This window comes from Tachyglossus aculeatus, chromosome 22 (genome assembly GCF_015852505.1).
Source record: "Tachyglossus aculeatus isolate mTacAcu1 chromosome 22, mTacAcu1.pri, whole genome shotgun sequence".
NCBI classification, from domain to species: domain Eukaryota; kingdom Metazoa; phylum Chordata; class Mammalia; order Monotremata; family Tachyglossidae; genus Tachyglossus; species Tachyglossus aculeatus.
Genome location: NC_052087.1, coordinates 32,716,796 through 32,739,704, shown reverse-complemented (window position 1 = coordinate 32,739,704; position 22,909 = coordinate 32,716,796). Strand labels below are relative to the sequence as shown.

At 48.9% G+C, this 22,909-nt stretch overlaps 1 protein-coding gene across 1 annotated transcript; it reads right to left on the bottom strand.

The window, feature by feature from the left end:
• Positions 1-4,611: 4,611 nt before the first annotated feature.
• LOC119943919 (bone marrow proteoglycan-like) lies at positions 4,612-11,261 on the bottom strand. The gene is made up of 5 exons (XM_038765124.1): positions 11,201-11,261; positions 10,111-10,340; positions 9,442-9,573; positions 6,040-6,151; positions 4,612-4,698 (listed from the first exon to the last, which is right to left on the bottom strand). Exons 1-5 carry the CDS (start codon positions 11,259-11,261, stop codon positions 4,640-4,642), a joined length of 594 nt encoding a protein of 197 aa, XP_038621052.1. The 3' UTR covers positions 4,612-4,639.
• Between the last annotated feature and the right edge of the window lie 11,648 nt (positions 11,262-22,909).

Genomic DNA, 22,909 nt, shown 5'->3' with positions numbered 1-22,909 from the left:
AAATTTCAGTTAGGGGAGATGGCTGAGTATAAGGATATGTAATCCCCATGTGGGACAGGGACTGTGTCTGACCTGATTAGAACAGTGCTTGTCACATAGTAAGCACTTAAAAAATGTTGTAGTAATAATAATAATGGTGTGTACACAGGGGAGGGTGGGTAGGAGAAATGAAGGCTTAGTCAGAAATGATTTTAGTAGGGTTTTGAAGTTGGAAAGAGTGGCGGTCTGTAGGATAGGAAGTAGAAGACTGTTCTGAGCTCTCCCCTCCGGCTTCAGTTCATCCACTGGAGTGGAAACAAGAGGACCAGTTGGACTTCCTTTACCTCCTTCTTGCTTGCTCTTTCATAATAATAACAATAATAATAATAATAATAATAATGATAGTAATATCGTTCAGTGCTTACTATGCACCAAGCACTGAACTATGCTCTGGGGCAGATACGATACACTCAAATGAGACTTGCTTCGTGTCCCACATGGGGCTCACAATCCAGTGGAAAGGGAGTACAGGTATAATAATAATAATAATAATGGCATTTATTGAGCACTTACTATGTGCAAAGCACTGTTCTAAGCACTGGGGAGGTTACAAGGTGATCAGGTTGTCCCACGGGGGGCTCACAGTCTTACTCCTCATTTTACAGATGAGGTCACTGAGGCACAGAGAAGTGAAGTAACTTCCCCAAAGTCACACAGCTGACAATTGACGGAGCCGGGCTTTGAACCTATGACCTCTGATTCCAAAGCCCGGGCTCTTTCCACTGAGCCACGCTGCTGTATCAAATCTGCATTTGGCAAATGAGGAAACTGAGCCACAGAAAAGTGAAGTGACTCCCCAAGGTCACACAGCAGGCGAATTGCGGAGCTGGGATTAGACCTCAGGTCAGCTGGTTTCCAGGCCCATGCTCTTTCAACTAGACTATGCTACTAATCTCAATCTCATTCTCTCTCTCTCTCCCTCTCTCTTTCTCTCTCTCTCTCCCTCCTGTTTTTTCTCTCTCTCCTGTTTTCTCTCTCTCTCTCACTCTCTTTCTCTCTCTCTCATTAGGGACGTTGGATAGCTCTAAGCACCCCTTACCAGTAAGAGGTCAATGTAACCCACAGAGAAAAGCTAACCTAAGCATTGGGTAGAAACACCTCGGTTTTCCCCATCCCACGAGGACGCACCCAAAACTCCAGCTATTTGGAAACGAGATACTGCTCTTCCCGTTAATAATAATAATAATAATAATAGTAATGGTATTTGTCAAGTGCTTACTATTTGCAAAGCACTGTCCTAAGCGCTGGGGGGATACAAGGTGATCAGGTTGCCCCATGTGGGGCTCACAGTCTTAATCCCCCTTTTACAGATGAGGTCACTGAGGCATAGAGAAGTTAAGTGACTTGCCCAAAGTCACACAGCCGACAAGTGGCAGAGCCAGGATTAGAACCCATGACTTCTTTCTGACTCCCAAGCCTGGGCTCTTTCCACTGAGCCACGCCATTAAATGTGGTGGTGGGTGGGGAGGGGAAGGGGCTGCTTTAGGTTCCAGCCCTTGGGGCAGAATAACGGGATGCCTCCGTGGGGCCGAGCTGGCTGGCAGCGTGCGGGGCTTCCCGCCGCCGGGCCCCAGCTGGGGAGACCCTGACTCAACGGCTCTCCTACCCCAGCGTTGCTCAACCTACTTATTGAGCGCCTTCTGTCCGCCCGGCCCCGGACTAAGCGCTCAGTACAGTGCTCTGCACACAGTCAGTGCTCAATAAATGCGATCGAATGAATGACGTGGAGGGCCTGGTGGCAGAAGGACCAGGATTCTTCATCCCAGTTCCGCCGCCTGTCTGCCGGGTGACCTTGGGCAGGTCACTTCTCTGGGCCTCGGTTCCCTCATCTGCCAAATGGGGGGTTAAGATTGTGAGCCCCAAGGAGGGTAGGGACCGGCTCCAACCTAATGACTGTGAGCCCACTGTTGGGTAGGGACTGTCTATATGTTGCCAACTTCTACTTCGCAAGCGCTTAGTACAGTGCTCTGCACACAGTAAGTGCTCAATAAATACGATTGAATGAATGAATAAATCAAGCAATCAGTCAATCATATTTATTGAGGGCTTACTGTGCAGAACTCTCACGCCCGAACTCAGCCCACAGACCCTGGTGTGGATACCGAGCTGCTCAAGGGGCAAGGAGTTGTGTCCTCTCTAAGATTTGGAATTTAGAAGAGGAGCAGAAACAATCTTCCTTTTCACAGGGGACCGAGTCCCCATGAAAGCTGTTCTTTACTGCTCAGCCATTTCTAAGATTCTAGGCAAGAGGAGCAGAAACAATCTTCCTTTTCACAGGGGATCAAGTCCCCACGAAAGCTGTTCTTTACTGCTCAGCCATTTCTCCACTTACGGTTCTGCTTAGACACCGATTGCCCCGTCTCTTCCCCAGTCTGAGGATCGTCTGTCCGAGAGGCCTGGACACACCAATGTGCTTCAGAAGAAATAAGAGGGAGGAAACCAATGTCTGAGGAAAACAACTTCCACTCCCAATCCCAATCTTCAGGCTCAGTTCCCTTAGGCCCTTTGATACTCCCCCCAGCCTTACAGCAAGAACCTGGGCTTGGGAATCAGAGGATATGGGTTCTAATCCCGGTTCCTCCACTTGTCTGCTGTGTGACCTTGGACAAGTCACACCTCTCTGTGCCTCAGTTCCCTCATCTGTAAAATGGGGATTGACTGTGAGCCCCATGTGGGACAACCTGATTACCTTGTATCTACCCCAGCGCTTCAAACAGTGCTTGGCATATAGTAAGCGCTTAACAAATACTATAATTATTAAATACCCTTATACTCTACTATTTCCCCTATCCGTGACCTATTTCAATGCCCGTCTCCCCCTGTAGACTGCAAGCTCCTTGTTGGCGGGGATCACGTCTACCAACTCTGTTTGTAGTGTACTTTCCCAAGCACTTAGAACAGTGCTCTGCACGGAGTAAGGACTCAATGCATATCATCGATGGACTGATCGATTGATTTCCTTGAGGCCAGCTGGAGCTGAACTGAGCGAAGGGAGGCGATGAAAGGACCACCTGGTGTTGCAAGAGCTGAAAGGTTTGAGTTAAGCAGTGGAACAACCAATGTCTCCGGACCTGAGGAGGAATGGGGGAGGCAGGGCAGGGAGGAGAGCTCCACAGCCCCACTGCCCTCCTCCAGGGAGGCTCTTTTTCACCCTTTGTGAACAGAGCCTGGGGGGGCGGCTCCCTGGAGATTGCAGGTCTCAGGAGTTTGAGGAGGAATAGAAGAATGAGAAATTGGCCCAGCCCTGACCCTATCTCATCCCTCGGCTTCCCCTCCCTTGTCCTAGGCTACAGGATGATCAGTGCTTGACTGGTTACGTTGAGGGTGGAGAGGAATCATGGGAGGATGGGTAGGCTTGTGTGAGAACGAGACACAAAATCCAAAAGAACTGTCCCCATCTTCTCTGGGGTTGAGGGTACCGGAGAGAGGGAGAGGGGGCAAACAGTCTTCCAAGGATACCAGGACCTGGGGGAGCCCATGCTAGAGACCCAGCTAAATCCCACAGTGTTTTGCCAGGGAGAGTAAGAGTTGGGAATGGCCTGGAGTTGCCACCATTTGCTCGGTGATGCTGACCAAATCCTAGCTCCAGTTAGGCCTCATCATGGCGCAGAAGGGGACAACGTTTATCGCCTTCCCTGGGACTCCATGGGACACCGCGCCAAATGCCTAAACACATAAATAATTATGGTACTTATTAAGAGCTTTCTATGTGCTAAGCACTGGGGTAGATACAAGTTAATTGGTTGGACCCAATCCCTGTCCCACATGGGGCTCACACTCTTAATCCCCATTTTATAGATGAGGTACCTGAGGCACAGAGAAGTCAAGTGACTCACCCGAGGTCACATGGCAGACATAGGGTGGAGCAAGGATTAGAACCCTGGTCCTTCTGATTCCCAGGACCGTGCTCTATCCACTAAGCCACTCTGCTTCTAGAGAGGGGAGCCTGCCACTCCCTCCCTGACAGTGAGAAGAAGAACCAGAGCAGAAGGCTCAGTGGCAGAGGGGAGTTTGAGGGTTTGGGGCTGGGAGCCTTTTAGGGTAACTTGGGGCGGGGTGGGGGGCGCTGAAACAGGTGGACAAGGTGCCGGAGGGACCAGAGGTTTCTGCAGTGGCCCAAAGAACTATCCCCCCATGACCTCCTCAAATACCGGTGGTGGGCTCATCCTCCTGAGCCTGGCTTCTTTCAGGAGAAGGCTTCTTCCTTGCCTTTCCCTCTCTGCTTTTGGGGTCGTGTTGGACCGGGGGAGATGGAAGAAGGGGTTCAATGTCAGGGGACTGCCACGTTATTTGGAACCAGGCCAGTTCCTTTGGCGTCATCCTCTACCCCAGAGAGTCCCTTCCAGCCCCATCCCCTCCCCCCAGCCTCCTCAATCTCGCACCGGGTTCAAAATTCCCCTGGCGTGTCGCAGGCACTCCCAAATCCCACACAGAAACCACGGCAGAGTCAGGAAGTGCTGCCAGAAGCCTGAGTTTATTCCAGAGGAGGTTGTGGGGGAAGGGTGGTTGAGGAGGGAGAAGGGCACCAAGGGGACAGGCTGACTCCTCAGGACCAGGAAGGAGCAACCGGCAGGGGCTGCGAATCCCAGGTGGGGCTGGATCAATAGGAGCAGATGGAGGGGAGACACCGAGAACAGTGGGCCTGACGCCAGTGTCCGCCTGGGAAGGGAGAGGGAAAGTCAGCCCTCACGCCGGATTTTCTTCCCCTCCCTCCCCACGCACTGAGCTAACATCCCTTTATCCGTTCCGTCCTGCCGACCGTCAGAGAGAAGTACCCAGAATGTGTCTTTCTCAGCTGGACCCGTAGACACAAAATCCCTCCACCCTCCCTACCTCCCCCAAGGCCCCTGTTACCATCCCCTACTCCATATTGACATCCAGGGTCTTTCCGCATTCCTAATAATAGCAACAATTGTGGTTTTCGTTAAGTGCTTACTTCCTGCCACTGGCCTGGGACTCCCTCCCCCTCTCTATATAACAGACCACCACTCTCCTTTCCTTCAAAGCCTTATTAAAATCACATCTCCCCAAGAGGCCTTCTCAGACTAAACCCTCATTTCCCCTTCTCCCTCTCCCTTCTGCATCACTACGGCACTTGGATTTGTACCCTTTGTTCATCCTTCCCCCAACCCCACAGCACTAATGCACTGATCCATATTTTGTTTTCACGTCTGTCTCCCCCACTAGTCTGTGAGCTCCTTGGGGGCAGAGAGCATATCCAGCCAACTTGCACTTCCCAAGCGTTTAGTACAGTGCTCTGCAAACAGTAAGCACTCAATAAATATGATTGAATGAATGAATGAACTCTGTTATATTGTACTCTCCCGAGCATTTAGTAGAGTGCTCTGTACTCTGTAAGTGTTCAATAAATACAACTGATCGATTGATTGTGGTATTTGTTAAGCCATGTGCCAGACACTATTCTAAGCGCTGGGGTAGACACAAGCAAATCGGGTTGGACACAGTCCCTGTCCCACGTGGGGCTCACAGTCTCAATGCCCGTTTTACCGATGAGGTAACTGAGGCACAATGACGTAAAGTGACTTGTCCAAGGTAACACAGCAGACAACCGGCGGAGTCAGGATTAGAACCCATGACCCTCTGACTCCCATGCCTGCTCTGTTTCCACTGCGCCATGCTGCTTCCACTATGCCACGTGATTGATATTTAGCCTAGTGCTCTGCACCCAGTAAGCGCTCAATAAATACGATTGAATGGATTAAGCGCTGGGGTAGATCCGAGATGATACCTATGTCCCACATGGGGCTCACAGACTAAGGGGGAAGGAGAACAGATATTGAACCCCCCATTTTACAGATGAAGAAACTGAGGCCCAGAGAAACTAAGAGACTTGCTCAAAGTCCCACAGCAAGCAAGTGGCAGAGCCGGTTTTAAAGCCTGTGACTTCCAGGGACAACCCAGAATCAGCAGGCAGCCCTGGAAGAGCTTTTGTGTCCATACCCCACCCCTTCCCTCTTGACTGACCAAGCCCTTCCTCACCTCTTGTGCACAGCGTCAAACAACGACCTCGGCCCCTTCTAGGTTGGCACGCTGCCCAGTAAGTGTAATTCCAGGAACTCCCATCAAGCCAGCGAAAATTCAGGCATCTTCCCTACCCAGGAGAGGGGGGAAGGGTAGGTAAGAGGGGGTGAAGATTCACCTTCTTGGGGGATGAGATCGAATCATAACGATAATAACAACAGTAACGGTGGTAACCATTCATTCATTCATCCGTTCATTCAATCGTATTTATTGAGCGCTTACTGTGTGCAGAGCACTGGACTAAGCGCTTGGGAAGTACAAGTTGGCAACATATAGAGGCGGTCCCTACCCAACAAAGGGCTCACAGTCTAGAAGGGGGAGACAGACAACAGTACAAAACATGTGGACGGTGTCAAGTCACCAGAATAAATAAAGATAAAGGTGGATGAACATCATTAACAAAATAAATAGAATAGTAAATATGTACAAGTAAAATGAATAGAGTAATCAATCTCTACAAACATATATACAGGTACTGTGGGGAGGGGAAGCAGGTAGGGCGGGGGGATGGGGAGGAGGAGGGGAAGGAGGGGGCTCGGTGTGGGAAGGCCTCCTGGAGGAGGTGAGCTCTCAGTAGGGCTTTGAAGGGAGGAAGAGAGCTAGCTTGGCGGATGTGCGGAGGGAGGGCATTCCGGGCCAGGGGGAGGACGTGGGCCAGGGGTCGACGGCGGGACAGGTGAGAATGAGGCCCAGTGAGGAGGTTAGTGGCAGAGGAGCAGAGGGTGCGGGCTGGGCTGGAGAAGGAGAGGAGGGAGGTGAGGTAGGAGGGGCGGGGGGATGGAGATCTTTGAAGCTGAGAGTGAGGAGTTTTTGCTTGATGCGTAGGTTGACTGGCAGCGACTGGAGATTTTTGAGGAGGGGAGTAACATGCCCAGAGCGTTTCTGCACAAAGGTGATCCGGGCAGCGGTGCGAAGTATAGACTAAAGTGGGGAGAGACAGGAGGATGGGAGATCAGAGAGGAGGCTGATGCAGTAATCCAGTTGGGCTAGGATGAGACTGAGCCAGCAAGGTAGTGGTTTGGATGGAGAGGAAAGGGTGGATCTTGGCAATGTTTCGGAGGTGAGACCGGCAGGTTTTGGTGACGGATTGGATGTGAAGGGTGAACGAGAGAGCGGAGTCGAGGATGACACCAAAGTTGCGGGCTTGTGAGACGGGAAGGATGGTAGTGCCGTCAACAGAGATGGGAAAGTCAGGGAGAGGGCAGGGTTTGGGAGGGAAGATAAGGAGTTCAGTCTTGGACATGTTGAGTTTTAGATGGCGGGCAGACATCCAGATGGAGATGTCCTGAAGGCAGGAGGAGACCTGAGCCTGAAGGGAGGGAGAGAGAGCAGGGGCAGAGATGTAGATTTGGGTGTCATCAGCGATGATAGTTGAAGCCGTGGGAGCGAATGATTTCACCAAGGGGGTGAGTGTAGATAGAGAACAGAAGGGGACCAAGAACTGAACCTTGAGGAACCCCTACAGTAAGGGGATGGGAGGGGGAGGAGCAGCCTGCAAAAGAGACTGAGAATGAACGGCCAGAGAGATAAGAGGAGAATCAGGAGAGGACGGAATCTGGGAAGCCATGGTTGGATAGCGTGCTGAGGAGAAGAGGGTGGTCCACAGTGTCGAAGGCAGCTGAGAGGTCAAGGAGGATTAGGATAGAGTAGGAGCCGTTGGATTTGGCAAACAGGAGGTCATTGGTGACCTTTGAGAGGGCAGTTTCCGTGGAGTGTAGGGGACGGAAGCCAGATTGGAGGGGGTCGAGGAGAGTAACCGTTAACCTAGTAATGTCAAGTAACCATTAAGCACTTACTATGTGCCGGGCACTGCACGAAGTGCTGGAGTGGGTACAAACAAATAGGATTGGATACAGTCCCTGTCCCGCATGGGGCTCATGGGGTTAATCCCCATTTTACAGATGAGGTAACTGAGGCCCAGATAAATTAAGTGACTTGCCCCAGGCCACATAGCGGAAAAGCGGTGGAAGGAGGATTAGAACCCATGACCTGCTGACTCCCAGGCTGGTGCTCTGTAAATATGATTGACTGACTGACTGACTGAGAAAAAGATGATTAGCTGCATGGGGAATTTAGGGGAATCGGAGTTGCAGAAACTCCCAGTGGATTCACTTTGGCACTTTTACGACAAATAAGCACTGGAGTACTTGCAACCCAACGAAGCATTTAAATCTTATATACTCAGTTCCTTTCTCCTGTCTGTAACACAGTTAACTGTCTGTCTAGCTGGCTAGATGTAAGCTCCTTGAGGGCAGGGATTCTATCTACTAATTCTGTTGTCCTCTCCCAAGCGCTTAGTTCAGTGCTCTGCACACAGTGAGCACTCAATAAATGGTAAGGATTGATTGATGGGCATTATCCTGGACAGATCCTTGGGTTCCTCTTTTCTAGAAGCAGCATGGCAGAGTGGATAATAATAATAATGATAGCATTTATTAAGCGCTTACTATGTGCAAAGCACTGTTCTGAGCACTGGGGAGGTTAACAAGGTGATCAGGTTGTCCCACGGGGGGCTTACAGTCTTCATCCCCATTTTACAGATGGTAACTGAGGCCCAGAGAAGTTAAGTGATTGCTCAAAGTCACACAGCTGATAAGTGGTGGAGCCGGAATTTGAACCCATGACCTCTGACTCCAAAGCCCGGCCTCTTTCCATTGAGCCAGAGGCAGAAGGTCATGGGTTCTGATCCCGGCTCCACCACTTGTCTGCTTTGTGACCTTGGATAAGTCACTTCTCTGTGCCATGTTATCAGGGGAGCCAAATCCATGCCAGCACCCAAGGCTTATCGCCCCTTCGCTTCCTTTGGTCCCACTAGGCTGTTAGCTCCTTGTGGGCAGGGATCACACCTCTACCAACTCTTATGTATTGAACCCCCCCAAGCGCTTTGTACGGAAGCAGCGTGGCCTAGTGGATAGAGCACAGGCTTGGCAGGCAGAAGGACCTGGGTTCTAATCCCGGCTCCACCACTGGTCTGCTGTGTGATGTTGGGCAAGTCACTTCACTTCTTGTGCCTCAGTTACCTCATCCATAAAGTGAGGATAAGAGTGTGAACCCCATGCGGAACAGAGACCGTGCCCCACCTGATTAACCTTTATCTACCCCAGCGCTTAGAACAGTACTTGGTACATAGTAAGTGTTTACCAAGGACTGTTAGTTTTATTATTAATGGGCACTTAATAAATACCATTAATTGATTGATTTTCAAGGAATCCAGGGTGGTAGCATCTCTGGAAGTTCCGTCTGCTCTGACCCAGAGGGCAGTGGATGGGGCAGATGCGGGGACGGAGCTGGCAGAGGCCCGCCCCGTGAGCCGGAGGGTGGACGGACGGGCTGCGATGGGCCTGGCCATTGCTTTCTTACCCAGCCAACTCTTCGTCCTCCAATCCAGACCTGGCCCTGGTTGAGGCACTGGACCGACCTCTGAATCCGATAGTTGAACCCGTAGCTGTGGATGGACGCCAGAGTCCCCCTGTAGCAACTCCTGCAGACATTCTGCCAGGACAGGGAGGAAGATTAGAGGGGCAGGAGGGGAGATCACATCACACCCCCTGCAGCTGAAGTCCCGACACCGTCAGGGACCAGGGACCACCCTCCAGGCTGTAAACTCATTGCGGGCTGGGAATGTTTCTGTTACACTGTTATATTGTACTCTTCCAAGTGCTTAGTACAGTGCTCTGCACACAGTAAGCGCTCAATAAATATGACTGACTGACGGATTGACCGACCAGTCCAACAGCAGCTTTCGGGCAGTGGCCAGGACCCCAACTCAGTCTCCTCACCCACTCCCTTCCCCATCTCTCCTTCCTTTCCTTCCCTTTTGCACCTCTCCCCTTCCCACCTTCTCTACCTCCCGGCTTCCTTCCCGCCCCTCCAACCGTCCATCCCTCTGCCCTCCACTATCCCTCCTTCCCTCAGATGCGGCCTCTGAGATCCAGCTGTGGGGACGACGACCTGTGGGAAAGCGGCTTCTCCTGGAGCGCTGGCCGCTCCCCTGCTCCAGATGGTCAGCCGGCCTCCGCTCCCACTCACCTTAGCTTGGTTAAACGGGAGCAATTTCCTGACCACTACGAAGCGGCAGGTCTTGCACCCTGGGCTCCCTGTCAGGCGGATTACGTCCTCTTCCTTGGGACATTGGATGTCGTCCTCAGCCACGGACTCGGGGGCCGTCTCCTTGTCCTCCTCTTCCTCACAAGAGCCGTCATCCCCAGAGGTCTCGACACCCTCTCCGGCAGGAACTTCGGGCTCCGGGGCCTTGTGGCCTGGAATGAAGGGGGAAGGATCACCAGAGAGGCCCCTCTCCTCATCCCCTCTCCACCTCCCTCCCTCTGATGGAAAGGGAAAGGGGCCGAAGACCAGGTGAAATGGTGAGGACTGGGCGGATAACGATAATAAAATAATAATAATAATGGCACTTATTAAGCGCTTACTATGTGCAAAGCTCTGTTCTCAGCACTGGGGAGGTTACAAGGTGATCAGGTTGTCCCACGGCGGGATCACAGTCTTCATCCCCATTTTACAGATGAGGGAACTGAGGCACAGAGAAGAGTAATGACTTGCCCAGTCACACAGCTGACAATTGACTCCCAAGCCTGTGCTCTTTCCACTGAGCCACGCTGCAGATGGGACATTTAGGGCAGCTGAGCCGCTACATCTGCTCTCAAGTCCAGGGAGTTTCCCTGAAGTACAACCCTAGGGAGCAAATGGGAGGGCGGGAGGAAAGACCAGCAGCGTGGCCCAGTGAAAAGAGCACGGGCTGAGAGTCAGAAGACCCAGATTCTCATCCTGACTGTAAAATGGAGATTAAAAACCTCTTAGCGAACCCCATGAGGGCCAGGGACTGTGTCTGACCTAATTAACTTGTACCTGCCCCAGGGTTTAGAGTAGTGTTTGACATATAATAAGCGCTTAACAGATATCACAAGAAAGTGGGGGAAAGAGAGAGAGATGGAGAGAAAGAAAGAGAGAGTTGGTTTCTAGACTGTGAGCCCACTGTTGGGTAGGGACTGTCTCTATATGTTGCCAACTTGTACTTCCCAATCGCTTAGTACAGTGCTCTGCACACAGTAAGTGCTCAATAAATACGATTGATTGATTGATTGATTGATTAGAGAGAACTCACTGAGTCTGAGAGCGGAGGCCGTCCCCAGCAGGAGAAGCAACAGAACCAGAGGGAGTTTCATCTCAGTTGAGTCCTGCGGCAGAAGGCGTGTCTCTCTTTTAAAAGCCGTGGACGCTGGATGGAGGACTTACCAACCTCAGTGGGGGCCATTGCCACTGAATTATTTGACCTCTACCACCCTCCATCTTTTACATTTATGGACCGTTTCTCACCACAGGAGCAGAAAGCCCAAATCCCCAGCCCCAGCCCCACGTTTCTCCCCTGTTCGTGGGGATAGTAGGGCTAGGGAAGCCGAGGCGGATGGGGTCTGAAGGAAGGAGAGGATGGGTGGTCACCTCTGTGCGAGGTTACTCACCTTCCAGGGAAGCCAAGGAGCTGGGATCAGCGGTGGAAAGCTCTGAAGGCCCAGCTCTAGCCCAGCCCCTTATAGGAGAGCCTTTGGGGAAGTGCCCATGGGGAAGGAGGGATTGCCTCAGCCGTGGCGAGATAGCTGGTCTGATAACCAGCAGGACTCTCAACTGTCCATCCTCATCAACTGCCCCCTCAACCCCTTCTTCCTCCTCCCCTCCGCACCAGGCCAAGGAGGTCTGCGCTATAATCAATCAATCAATCGTATTTATTGAGCGCTTACTATGTGCAGAGCACTGTACTAAGCGCTTGGGAAGTACAAATTGGCATCACATAGAGACAGTCCCTACCCAACAGTGGGCTCACAGTCTAAAAGGGGGAGACAGAGAACAGAACCAAACATACCAACAAAATAAAATAAGTAGGATAGAAATGTACAAGTAAAATAAATAAATAAATAAATAAATAAAGAGTAATAAATATGTACAACCATATATACATATATACAGGTGCTGTGGGGAAGGGAAGGAGGTAAGACGGGGGGATGGAGAGGGGGACGAGGGGGAGAGGAAAGAAGGGGCTCAGTCTGGGAAGGCCTCCTGGAGGAGGTGAATATGCTATAGGTGCTCAGCCTCCGAACCGGAGCGCGGGAGAGGCGGCTCACCCCCAGTTACCGTCTCAAAAATGCCCATTGAATGGGCAGAAGCGACTGGGGTGGACAGAGCTGGGCAGGGATCCTGTACATACTTCTACATATCTATTCTATTTATTTTATTTTGTTAGTATGTTTGGTTTGGTTCTCTGTCTCCCCCTTTTAGACTGTGAGCCCACTGTTGGGTAGGGACTGTCTCTAGATGTTGCCAGCTTGGACTTCCCAAGCACTTAGTACAGTGCTCTGCACACAGTAAGTGCTCAATAAATACGATTGATTGATTGATTGATTGTACATATCTATTCTATTTATTTTATTTTGTTAGTATGTTTGGTTTTGTTCTCTGTCTCCCCCTCTTAGACTGTGAGCCCACTGTTGGGTAGGGACCGTCTCTATATGTTGCCAACTTGTACTTCCCAAGCACTTAGTACAGTGCTCTGCACACAGTAAGCGCTCAATAAATACGATTAATTGATTGGTCCTTCTCCAGGAAGCCTTCCCAGACTGAGCCCCCCCCACCCCCCCGCCTTACCTCCTTCCTCTCCCCACAGCACCTGTATATATGTATATATGTTTGTACATATTTATTACTCTATTTATTTATTTATTAATTTATTTTACTTGTACATAGCTATTCTATTTATTTTATTTTGTTAGTATGTTTGGTTTTGTTCTCTGTCTCCCCCTTTTAGACTGTGAGCCCACTGTCGGGTAGGGACTGTCTCTATATGTTGCCAATTTGTACTTCCCAAGCGCTTAGTACAGTGCTCTGCACATAGTAAGCGCTCAATAAATACGACTGATGATGATGATGATGTATATATGTTTGTACGGATTTATTACTCTATTTGTACATATTTATTCTATTTATTCTATTTTGTTGATATGTTTTGTTTTGTTCTCTGTCTCCCCCTTCTAGTCTGTGAGCCCACTGTTGGGTAGGGACCGTCTCTGTATGTTGCCAACTTGGACTTCCCAAGCGCTTAGTACAGTGCTCTGCACACAGTCAGCGCTCAATAAATATGATTGATTGATTGGTCAGTGATCACAGGGTTGAGAATGGGGGAAGACAAAGCCCCATGTGGGACAGGGCCCGTCCAACCTATTTCACTCGTATCTACTCCAGTTCTTAGAGCTGTGTTTGACACAGAGGAAGCACTTTTCATTCATTCATTCATTCAATCGTATTTATTGAGCGCTTACTGTGTGCAGAGCACTGGACTAAGCGCTTGGGAAGTACAAACTGGCAACATATAGAGACGGTTCCTACCCAACAGTGGGCTCACAGTCTAGAAAGCAGTTAACAAAATATCATACAAAAAGGACATGGGGTAGACTCCACTGGACAATGTCCATTTTCCACTGCAGCGCTCTCTCTCCCCACCTCCTCTGGCCCCCTAAAAGAGCCCTCCTTAGAGCCAAGAAGCAGCATGGCCTAATGGCTAGAGACTGGGCCTGGGAGTAAGAAAGACCTAGGTTCTAATCCCAGCTCTGCCACGTGTCAGCTGTGTGACCTTGGGCAAGCCACTTCACTTCTCTGTGCCTCAGTTCCCTCGTCTGTAAAATGGGGATTAAGACTGTGAGCCCCATGTGGGACAGGGACTGTAGCCAACTGATTAGCTTGTATCTATCTCAGCGTAAAGTATAGTGCCTGGCACAGAGTTAGCACTTAACAAATTTCGCAGTTATTATTAATAATAATAATAATAGTAATAATAATAATAATAACATCCTGGGGTTCCCCAGCTGTCTGGGTCAAGAGGAGCAGGATGAAGAGGGAACATATGTAACTTAGGGGAAAGAGCGCGGGCTTTGGAATCAGAGGTCATGGATTCTAATCCCGGCTCCACCACTTATCAGCTGTGTGGCTTTGGGCAAGTCACTTTACTTCTCTGTGCCTCAGTTACCTCATCTGGAAAATGGGGATGAAGACTGTGAGCCCCAATGTGGTACAACCTGATTACCTTGTATCTCCCCCAGCACTTAGAACAGCGCTTGGCACATAGTAAGCGCTTAACAAATACCAAAATTATTATTATATGATCTGGGTATTGGAAAGTGCTGTCGACTAAAAAACATGTATGTAGAAGCAGTTCTGCTTAGTAGAAGGCACTCGGGCCTGGGAGTTAGAAGACCTGGGTTCTAATCCCAGCCCCAAGACTTCCCTGCTGTGTGACTTTAGGTAAGTCACTTAACTTCGCTGTTTATTCATCTGTAGAAGGAGATGAAACACTTTTTCTCATTTCCCCCTTAGAACGTGAGCCTAGGGTGGGGAAAGGGACTGAGTCCAATCTGCTTATATTGTTTCTGCTCCAGTGGTTGATGCATACCAAATGCTTAAATATCACAATTAATTTACTAGGGAGAAGCTCATGGCCTGTTGGGAGATGCACTGAGGCAGCTGTGGGGAGCATGAGCCAGGGATGCAGCAGGGGAGAAAGCCTGCCTCAGCTATTACTCCCCCAGAATAGCCCTTTTGGGTCCTCTACTTTAGCAGTCATTTCCCTTTCCAACTGTTTTGCCCTCACTATACAGAGGAGAAATCATGGTGGTAATAATAATAATAATAATAATAATGGCATTTGTTAAGCGCTTACTATGTGCAGAGCACTGTTCTAAGCGCTGGGGAGGTTACAAGGTGATCAGATTGTCCCACGGGGGGCTCACAGTCTTAATCACCATTTTACAGATGAGGTAACTGAGGCTCAGAGAAGTGAAGTGACTTGTCCAAGGTCACACAGCAGACATGCGGCGGAGCCGGGGTTTGAACCCATGACCTCTGACTCCAAAGCCCGGGCTCTTTCCACTGAGCCACGCTGCTTCTCCAGTAGTAGTAGTAGTACTAGTAGTAGTAGTAGTAGTAGATTAGAAATAATAATAATAATAATGATGATGGCATTTGTTAAGCGCTTCCTATGTGCGAAGCACTGTTCTAAGCGCTGGCGGGGGGAATATAAGGTGATCAGGTTGTCCCCAGTGGGGCTCATAGTCTTAATCCCCATTTTACAGATGAGGCAACCGAGGCTCGGAGAAGTTAAGTGACTTGCCCAAAGTCACACAGCTGACACATGGTGGAGCCGGGATTAGAACCCAGAAATACTTGTAAAGTATTTATTGAATACATACTGCATGCAGAGCACTGTTCTAAATTCTGGGAGAAAATACATCAGTGGTGATTAGATATGGTCCCTGTCTCTCGAGGGGCAGCTCATATCCTAATAACAATAACAGTAATAATGATAATGGCATTTATTAAGCGCTTACTATGTGCAAGGCAGTGTTCTGAGCACTGGGGAGGTTACAAGGTGATCAGATTGTCCCACAGGGGGCTCACAATCTTAATCCCCATTTTACAGATGAGGGAACTGAGGCACAGAGAAGTGAAGTGACTTGCCCAAAGTCACACAGCTGATAATTGGCAGAGACAGGATTTGAACCCATGACCTCTGACTCCAAAGCCCGGGCTCTTTCCACTGAGCCACGCTGCTTCCCTAAAGTATTAGGGAAGTAGTAGTAAAGTATTTATTAAGTACATACTGTATACAGAGCACTGTTCTAAGATGTAGGAGAAAATACATCAGTGGGGATTAGATATGGTCCCTGCCACTCGAGGGGCAGCTCACTTCCTAATAATAATAATAATAACAATAATGATGGCATTTATTAAGCACTTACTATGTGCAAAGCACTGTTCTAAGCACTGGGGAGGTTACAAGGTGATCAGGTTGTCCCACAGGGGGCTCACAGTCTTAATCCCCATTTTACAGATGAGGGAACTGAGGCACAGAGAATCAATCAATCAATCAATCAATTGTATTTACTGAGCGCTTACTGTGTGCAGAGCACTGTACTAAGCGCTTGGGAAGTACAAGTTGGCAACATATACAGTCCCTACCCAACAGCGGGCTCACAGTCTAAGTGAAGTGACTTGCCCGAAGTCACACAGCTGACAACTGGCAGAGCCAGGATTTGAACGCATGACCTCTGACTCCAAAGCCCGGGCTCTTCCCACTGAGACACGCTGCTTCTCCTAAGAGGACAAGAGGAAAGAAGCGCTTGTAGACCGACTCATTAGGAAAGATGAAGGAATAAAATACAACATGAAGAGGAATACGTGAACTAAAAACAAAATCAGAAGCGGCGTGGCTCAGTGGAAAGAGCACGGGCTTTGGAGTCAGAGGTCAGGGGTTCGAATCCCGACTCTGCCAAATGTCTGCCGTGTGACCTTGGGCAAGTCACTTAACTTCTCTGAGCCTCAGTTACCTCATCTGTAAAATGGGGATTGACTGTGAGCTCCACGTGGGACAACTTAATCACCTTGTATCCTTCCCAGCTCTTAGAACAGTGCTTTGCACATCTAAGCGCTTAACAAATGCCATTATTATTATTATTATTATTATTATTATTATTATTAAAATCAGCAGGATTCTGAGCCAGAAGGGCAGAATTCCAGGCTCCTTGGATCTCAGAGTTCAGGGCACACTCAGAGTCACAGCAACTGTTCCAGCAACCACCAGACTTCCCGGGGTTTGGTGGAGGCCTTTTCCTGCAGGTGCCTTTCTCTTCCCTGCCAGGGTGCTGGAAGAAGAATGGATGAAGTCTCCTCTTTGGCCTGTATATATGTATATATGTTTGTACATATTTATTATTCTATTTATTTATTTATTTTACTTGTACATATCTATTCTATTTATTTTATTTTGTTAGTATGTTTGGTTTTGTTCTCTGTCTCCCCCTTTTAGACTGTGAGCCCACTATTGGGTAGGGACTGTCTCTATAAGTTGCCAACTTGTACTTCCCAAGCGCTTAGTACAGTGCTCTGCACACAGTAAGCGCTCAATGAATACGATTGATGATGATGATGATGGCCCGGAGGAGAAGTTTCCTCACCGAAGGACTTTGACTTCCACGGGACGGTGGCTCTTAGCTTGAAAGCCCGAGCTTCCCACCTGTCACGTTCCCTCCTCCCTATCCTGAAATGCCTTTCAGGACATCCTTCCCCTCCAAAAAACGCTCAGGATCCGGTGAGACTATCAAAGAGTAGGAAGAGAAGGGTGGGAGCCTTTATCCTAGAGGGCTGGAGGGGCTGGAGGGGGTAGTGATGGGAGTATAGCTAGAATTTAGGTTATTTATATACTTATTTATTTATATTAATGTCTGTCTTCTCCCAAGCCCCTCTCAGGGTCGCAACCCGGAGAGTTTCCAGGACTCTAACAGTCTTGGCAATGGGATGGAGAGTCAAGCAGAGGCCTACCCACTCCATTCCTAGCTTGGGCAGTGGCTAGCGAGTGAAAGGAAATCTGCTACAAGCTGAAACTCACCGGTGCTGGGCAGCAGTGTCATGGGAGAAAATAGAGGGAGGCAACTCAAGTTTACTGCGCAGAAGAAGACAATGGTAAACCACTTCCAGATTTTTACCAAGAACTCTGAATACACTACCAGAACGATTGCAGATGGCATTCTGAGAGAAATGTATTCATGGAGTCGCTGTGGGTCAGAGACAACTCAACGGCATAAGACAAGAATGTCTGTCTTCCCCTCTGGACTGTAAATTCAATCCTGGGCAGGGATTGTGTGTGCTTATTGTTGTATTGTACTCTCCCCAGCGCTTAGTACAGTAAGTGCTCAATAAATAGCGTGGCTCAGTGGAAAGGGCACGGGCTTTGGAGTCAGAGGTCGTGGGTTCGAATCCCGACTCCGCCACATGTCTGCTGTGTGACCTTGGGCAAGTCACTTAGCTTCTCTGAGCCTCAGTTACCTCATCTGTAAAATGGGGATGAAGACTGTGAGCCCCACGTGGGACAGCTTGATCACCTTGTATCCCCCCCAACGCTTAGAACAGTGCTCTGCACATAGTAAGTGCTTAACAAATGCCATTATTATTATTATTATTAATAAATATGATCGATTGAATGAATGAATGAATGAATGAATGAATGAATGAAAGTCAGGCCCAAGATCCCAAAGAGGTGGCATGGCAGGCAAGAAGGAAGAGTAGGGTGGTATGGGTTGGGAGACCAGACTGGAGAAATGGAGGGAAATGTGGGACACCTTAGTTGGTTCCCCTTCTTTCCCGGGTCTTTCTCCCGGGGGCAATGGCTAACCACTTCTTGGGGCAATTCTTCTGGTCTCCCTATATCTGATGCCTTTTCCTCTTCTGAGTTCAGCCCACCCTTGGCCTCAGGGAATTGGAATTTAGGGATGTGAAGGAGGTGGGTGTAAACATAGGACATAAGAAATGACATAAGTCTTTTAGACTGTGAGCCCACTATTGGGTAGGGACTGTCTCTATATGTTGCCAAATTGTACTTCCCAAGCACTTAGTACAGTGCTCTGCACTCCGTAAGCGCTCAATAAATACGATTGATGATGGTAAGAAATCCCATCCCTGCATTAGATCAATGGTCCAGCCAACAGAGTATTCGGTCTCCAAAGGAAGTCATGGGATGGTTGGAGGAACCAGATGATGGTTGCCCGCCTGAGGTTTAGGGGTAGGCAACTTCCTATTACATCCCTAACTTTCCTCTAGCAATCCACTGCATACCACTCATCCGCAAAATTCTCCAAACCTTGAAGCTTCTATTTTCCACTCTCACAATTTCCTGGGCTAATAAATTCCACCCCCTTGCTATCACTAAGATGCCACCCACAGGGTGAGGGATATCCAGGAGGACAACTGTCACCCAGTTCTGTTTGAGATAAAATACCAGACTGGATGGATCATGGGTCTGACCCAGTAATGCAATTTCTCCTTTCCTTCAATGTTTCACCCATCTTCTGAGTTTGGTTTTTTTTTTTTAATGGTACTTGTTAAGCACTTAGTATGAGCCAGACATTGTATTAAGCTCCCAGGATAATCAGATTGGATACTATCCGTCTCGCATGAGGCTCACAGTATCTAAGTAGGAGGAAGAAGACGTATTGAATCCCCATTTTGCAGATTAGGGAACTGAGGCAGAGAGAAATGAAGTGACTTGCCCAAGGTCACACAGCAGGTAAGGACTAGAATCCAGGTCCTCTTATTCCCAGGCCCATGCTCTTTGCAGTCATTCATTCATTCATTCATTCACTCGTATTTATTGAGCATTTACTGTGTGTAGAGCACTGTACTAAGTGCTTGGGAAGTGCAAGTTGGCAACATAGAGAGACAGTCATCATCATCATCATCAATCGTATTTATTGAGCCCTTTCTATGTGCAGAGCACTGTACTAAGCGCTTGGGAAGTACAAATTGGCAACATATAGAGACAGTCCCTACCCAACAACAGGCTCACAATCTAGAAGGGGGAGACGGACAACAAAACAAAACATGTGGACAGGTGGCAAGTCACCAGAGTGAATAGAAATAAAGCTAGATGCACATCATTAACAAAATAAATAGAATAGTAAATATGGACAAGTAAAATAAATAGAATAATAAATCTGTACAAACATATATACAGGTGCTGTGGGGAGGGGAAGGAGGTAGGGCGGGGGGGATGGGAAGGAGGAGAGGAAAAAAGGGGGCTAAGTCTGGGAAGGCCTCCTGGAGGAGGTGAGCACTAAGCCATGCTGCTTCCCAACTCCAACAGGTAACCCCTGGACTTAATGTAGGATTTGATGGGTAGGGACTGTCTCTATATGTTGCCAATTTGTACTTCCCGAGCGCTTAGTACAGTGCTCTGCACATAGTAAGTGCTCAATAAATACGATTGATGATGATGATGATGATGATGAAAAGCAATTCCCTGTTTGCCCCTGGCCCATCCTCGCCTTCATCTTTCCAGGTGGAAGAGCCCTAATTTTGGCAACTTTCCTCAAAGGAAGCTTCTTTATCCCCTGATCATCTTGCTTGTCTTTCCCTGACCCTCCTTCAGCTCCACTGTCTTCAGGAACTAGTTCAGGTGAGGCCAAGTAATTCCCAGTTTTATGGAGTAGCAAGACCCCGCGTGAGTTTCGAGGTCTCTCGCCCTTTGCCAGTCAAAGCCTAGCACTTGCCGGCCCTTTTATCCACTGTCACACACTGAAGCGAACAGTTGATGATGATAATAATAATAATAATAATAATAATGGCATTTATTAAGAACTTACTATGTGCAAAGCACTGTTCTAAGCACTGGAGCCTAGGGAGAACTCTTCCCCAGTTTGTGCCTGATGGTAGCACGACCTAGTGGAAAGAGCAACGGCCTGGGAGTCTGAGGTACTGGGTTATAATAATAATAATAATAATAATAATAATAATGGCATTTATTAAGCACTTACTATGTGCAAAGCACTGTTCTAATCCTACTCGGTGCTTAATAATAATAATAATGGCATTTATTAAGTGCTTACTATTTGCAAAGCGCTGTTCTAAGCACTGGGGAGGTTACGAGGTCATCAGGTTGTCCCACGGGGGGCTTTCCTGCTGTGTGACCATGGGTGAGGCACTCGACTTCTCTGTTGCCTCAGTTTCCTCATCTATAAAATGGGTATTCAATCCCTGTTCTCTCTCCTTCTTCGTCTATGAGTCCTATGTGGGACAGGGGCCGTGTTTGAACTGATCAATCTCGAGCCCACTGCAGTGCTGGCCAGTGCTCTGCACACAGTAAGCGCTCAATAAATACGATTGAATGTAGAAAGCGCTTAATGAATACCGCCATTATTCTGATGATGGTAGCATGGAACCCATCACCAAGCAGTTGCAATTTGGATGATTCTGTTCTTCTCCCCAGCAGAGAAGCTCATTCATTCATTCATTCAATCGCATTTATTGAGCGCTTACTGTATGCAGAGCACTGTACTAAGCGCTTGGGAAGTACAAGTTGGCAACATATAGAGACGGTCCCTATCCAACAACGGGCTCACAGCCTAGCTCACATCACAGCCCATACTGAAGCTCATCTGCCCTGTTCATCCTCATAGATTTAGGGGTTTCTTCCTCTTATCAGTCCCACCTATCTGGTGTCTCAGCATGCTGAAGAGCTTAATTTGTTGGCCTGAAGAGTTTAGTTTGTTGGGAAGCAGCATGGCTCAGTTAAAAGAGCCCGGGCTTTGGAGTCAGAGGTCATGGGTTCAAATCCCGGCTCCGCCACTTGTCAGCTGTGTGACTTTGGGCAAGTCACTTAACTTCTCTGGGCCTCAGTTACCTCATCTGTGAAATGGAGATTAAGACTGTGAGCCCCCCGTGGGACAACCTGATCACCTTGTAACCTCCCCAGCGCTTAGAACAGTGCTTTGCACATATTAAGTGCTTAATAAATGCCATTATTATTATTATAGCAAGCACCTAACAAAAACTACTATTATTATTAACCACAGCTATTATTGTCTCACCTAGTCTTCCCTCCAGCCACTCTCGGTGGGGGTATTCGGGGCACTGTGGGGAGGGCGTCGGGGAGAGGCCAAGGGGAATCTTCTAGACTGTAAGCCCACTGTTGGGTAAGGACGTCTCTATATGTTGCCAACTTGTACTTCCCAAGCGCTTAGCACAGTGCTCTGCATACAGTAAGCGCTCAATAAATACGATTGAATGAATGAAGGGGAGGAGAGCCAACAGAATGGGGAAGTGACGGCCTGGGCAGTTGGGTCAAAACGAGGGGCTGATTTCACAGACTAACGGTCTAAGCTGCTATCTCTCCTGCTCCCTGGTCCCCCGGGAAGGATGGGGGGCCCCTTGCACCATGGGCGGCTTATCGCCCATCGCCGTTCCATGTTGATCAATTCTAGTGGCTAACGTCCACCCCCAAGGTCTAGGCCCTGAGAGTGGCCCCTGCTGTGAGAGAGGCCCCCGTTGGCTCTTTTACTGGACCAGAGCGGGTTGCTGGGGTTCTGTGCACGATCATATTGTTTTATCGTTTTCTCCAAAGCACAAGGTACAGTGCTCTGTACACAGTAAGCGCTCAATAAATACGAATGACTGGCTGACTGGTAATAATAATAATAGTGATGGCATTTATTAAGTGCTTACTATGTGCAGAGCACCGTTCTAGGCGCTGGGGAGGTTACAAGGTGATCAGGTTGTCCCACGGGGGGCTCACAGTCTTCATCCCCTTTTTACAGATGAGGGAACTGAGGCCAAGAGAAGTGAAGTGACTTGCCCAAAGTCACACAGCTAAGTGGCGGAGCCGGGATCAAAGGGGAAGAAATCCCTTGTCCCCGTCTTCAGGCCGGCTCTGAATTCTCTCCCATGGCGGGACTCCAGAGCCCTGCCCGACTCTCCCAGATTTCTGGCCAAGCTCCACCCCAGCTCTGCAGACCCAGCCTGGCCTGGGAATCATTTCTACCCAGAAATGCTCCTTTCTGCTGGGCCTTGAGGTTAAGCATCTCGCTTCCTCAGCTGTAAGATGGGAATTCAATACATGTTATCTCTCCTATTTAGACTGTGAGCCCCTTGTGGGACAGAGACCGTGTCCGGCCTGAATAGTCCAACAGTGCTTGATAGACGATAAGTGCTTAACAAATACAATGACGATGGGGATGATAATAATAACAGGGCTCCCCATACTCCCACCCCAACTCAAGGTTGCAACCCCTGACTCTCCTAGCCCCCTTTCCACTCTCCATCCACTTCTTGGCTCCCACCTCCCACCGGGCAGCTTTTCTGCTACTCCAGCACTGAGCCCCCACAGGACACCCAGGAAAAATCCTGGAGAAATGACCAGTCAATCCATCAACAATGCAATGAGCAACCGCTTGTCCCTGGAAATCCCAATCAATCAACTGATTGATAGTATTTATTGAGCACTTTC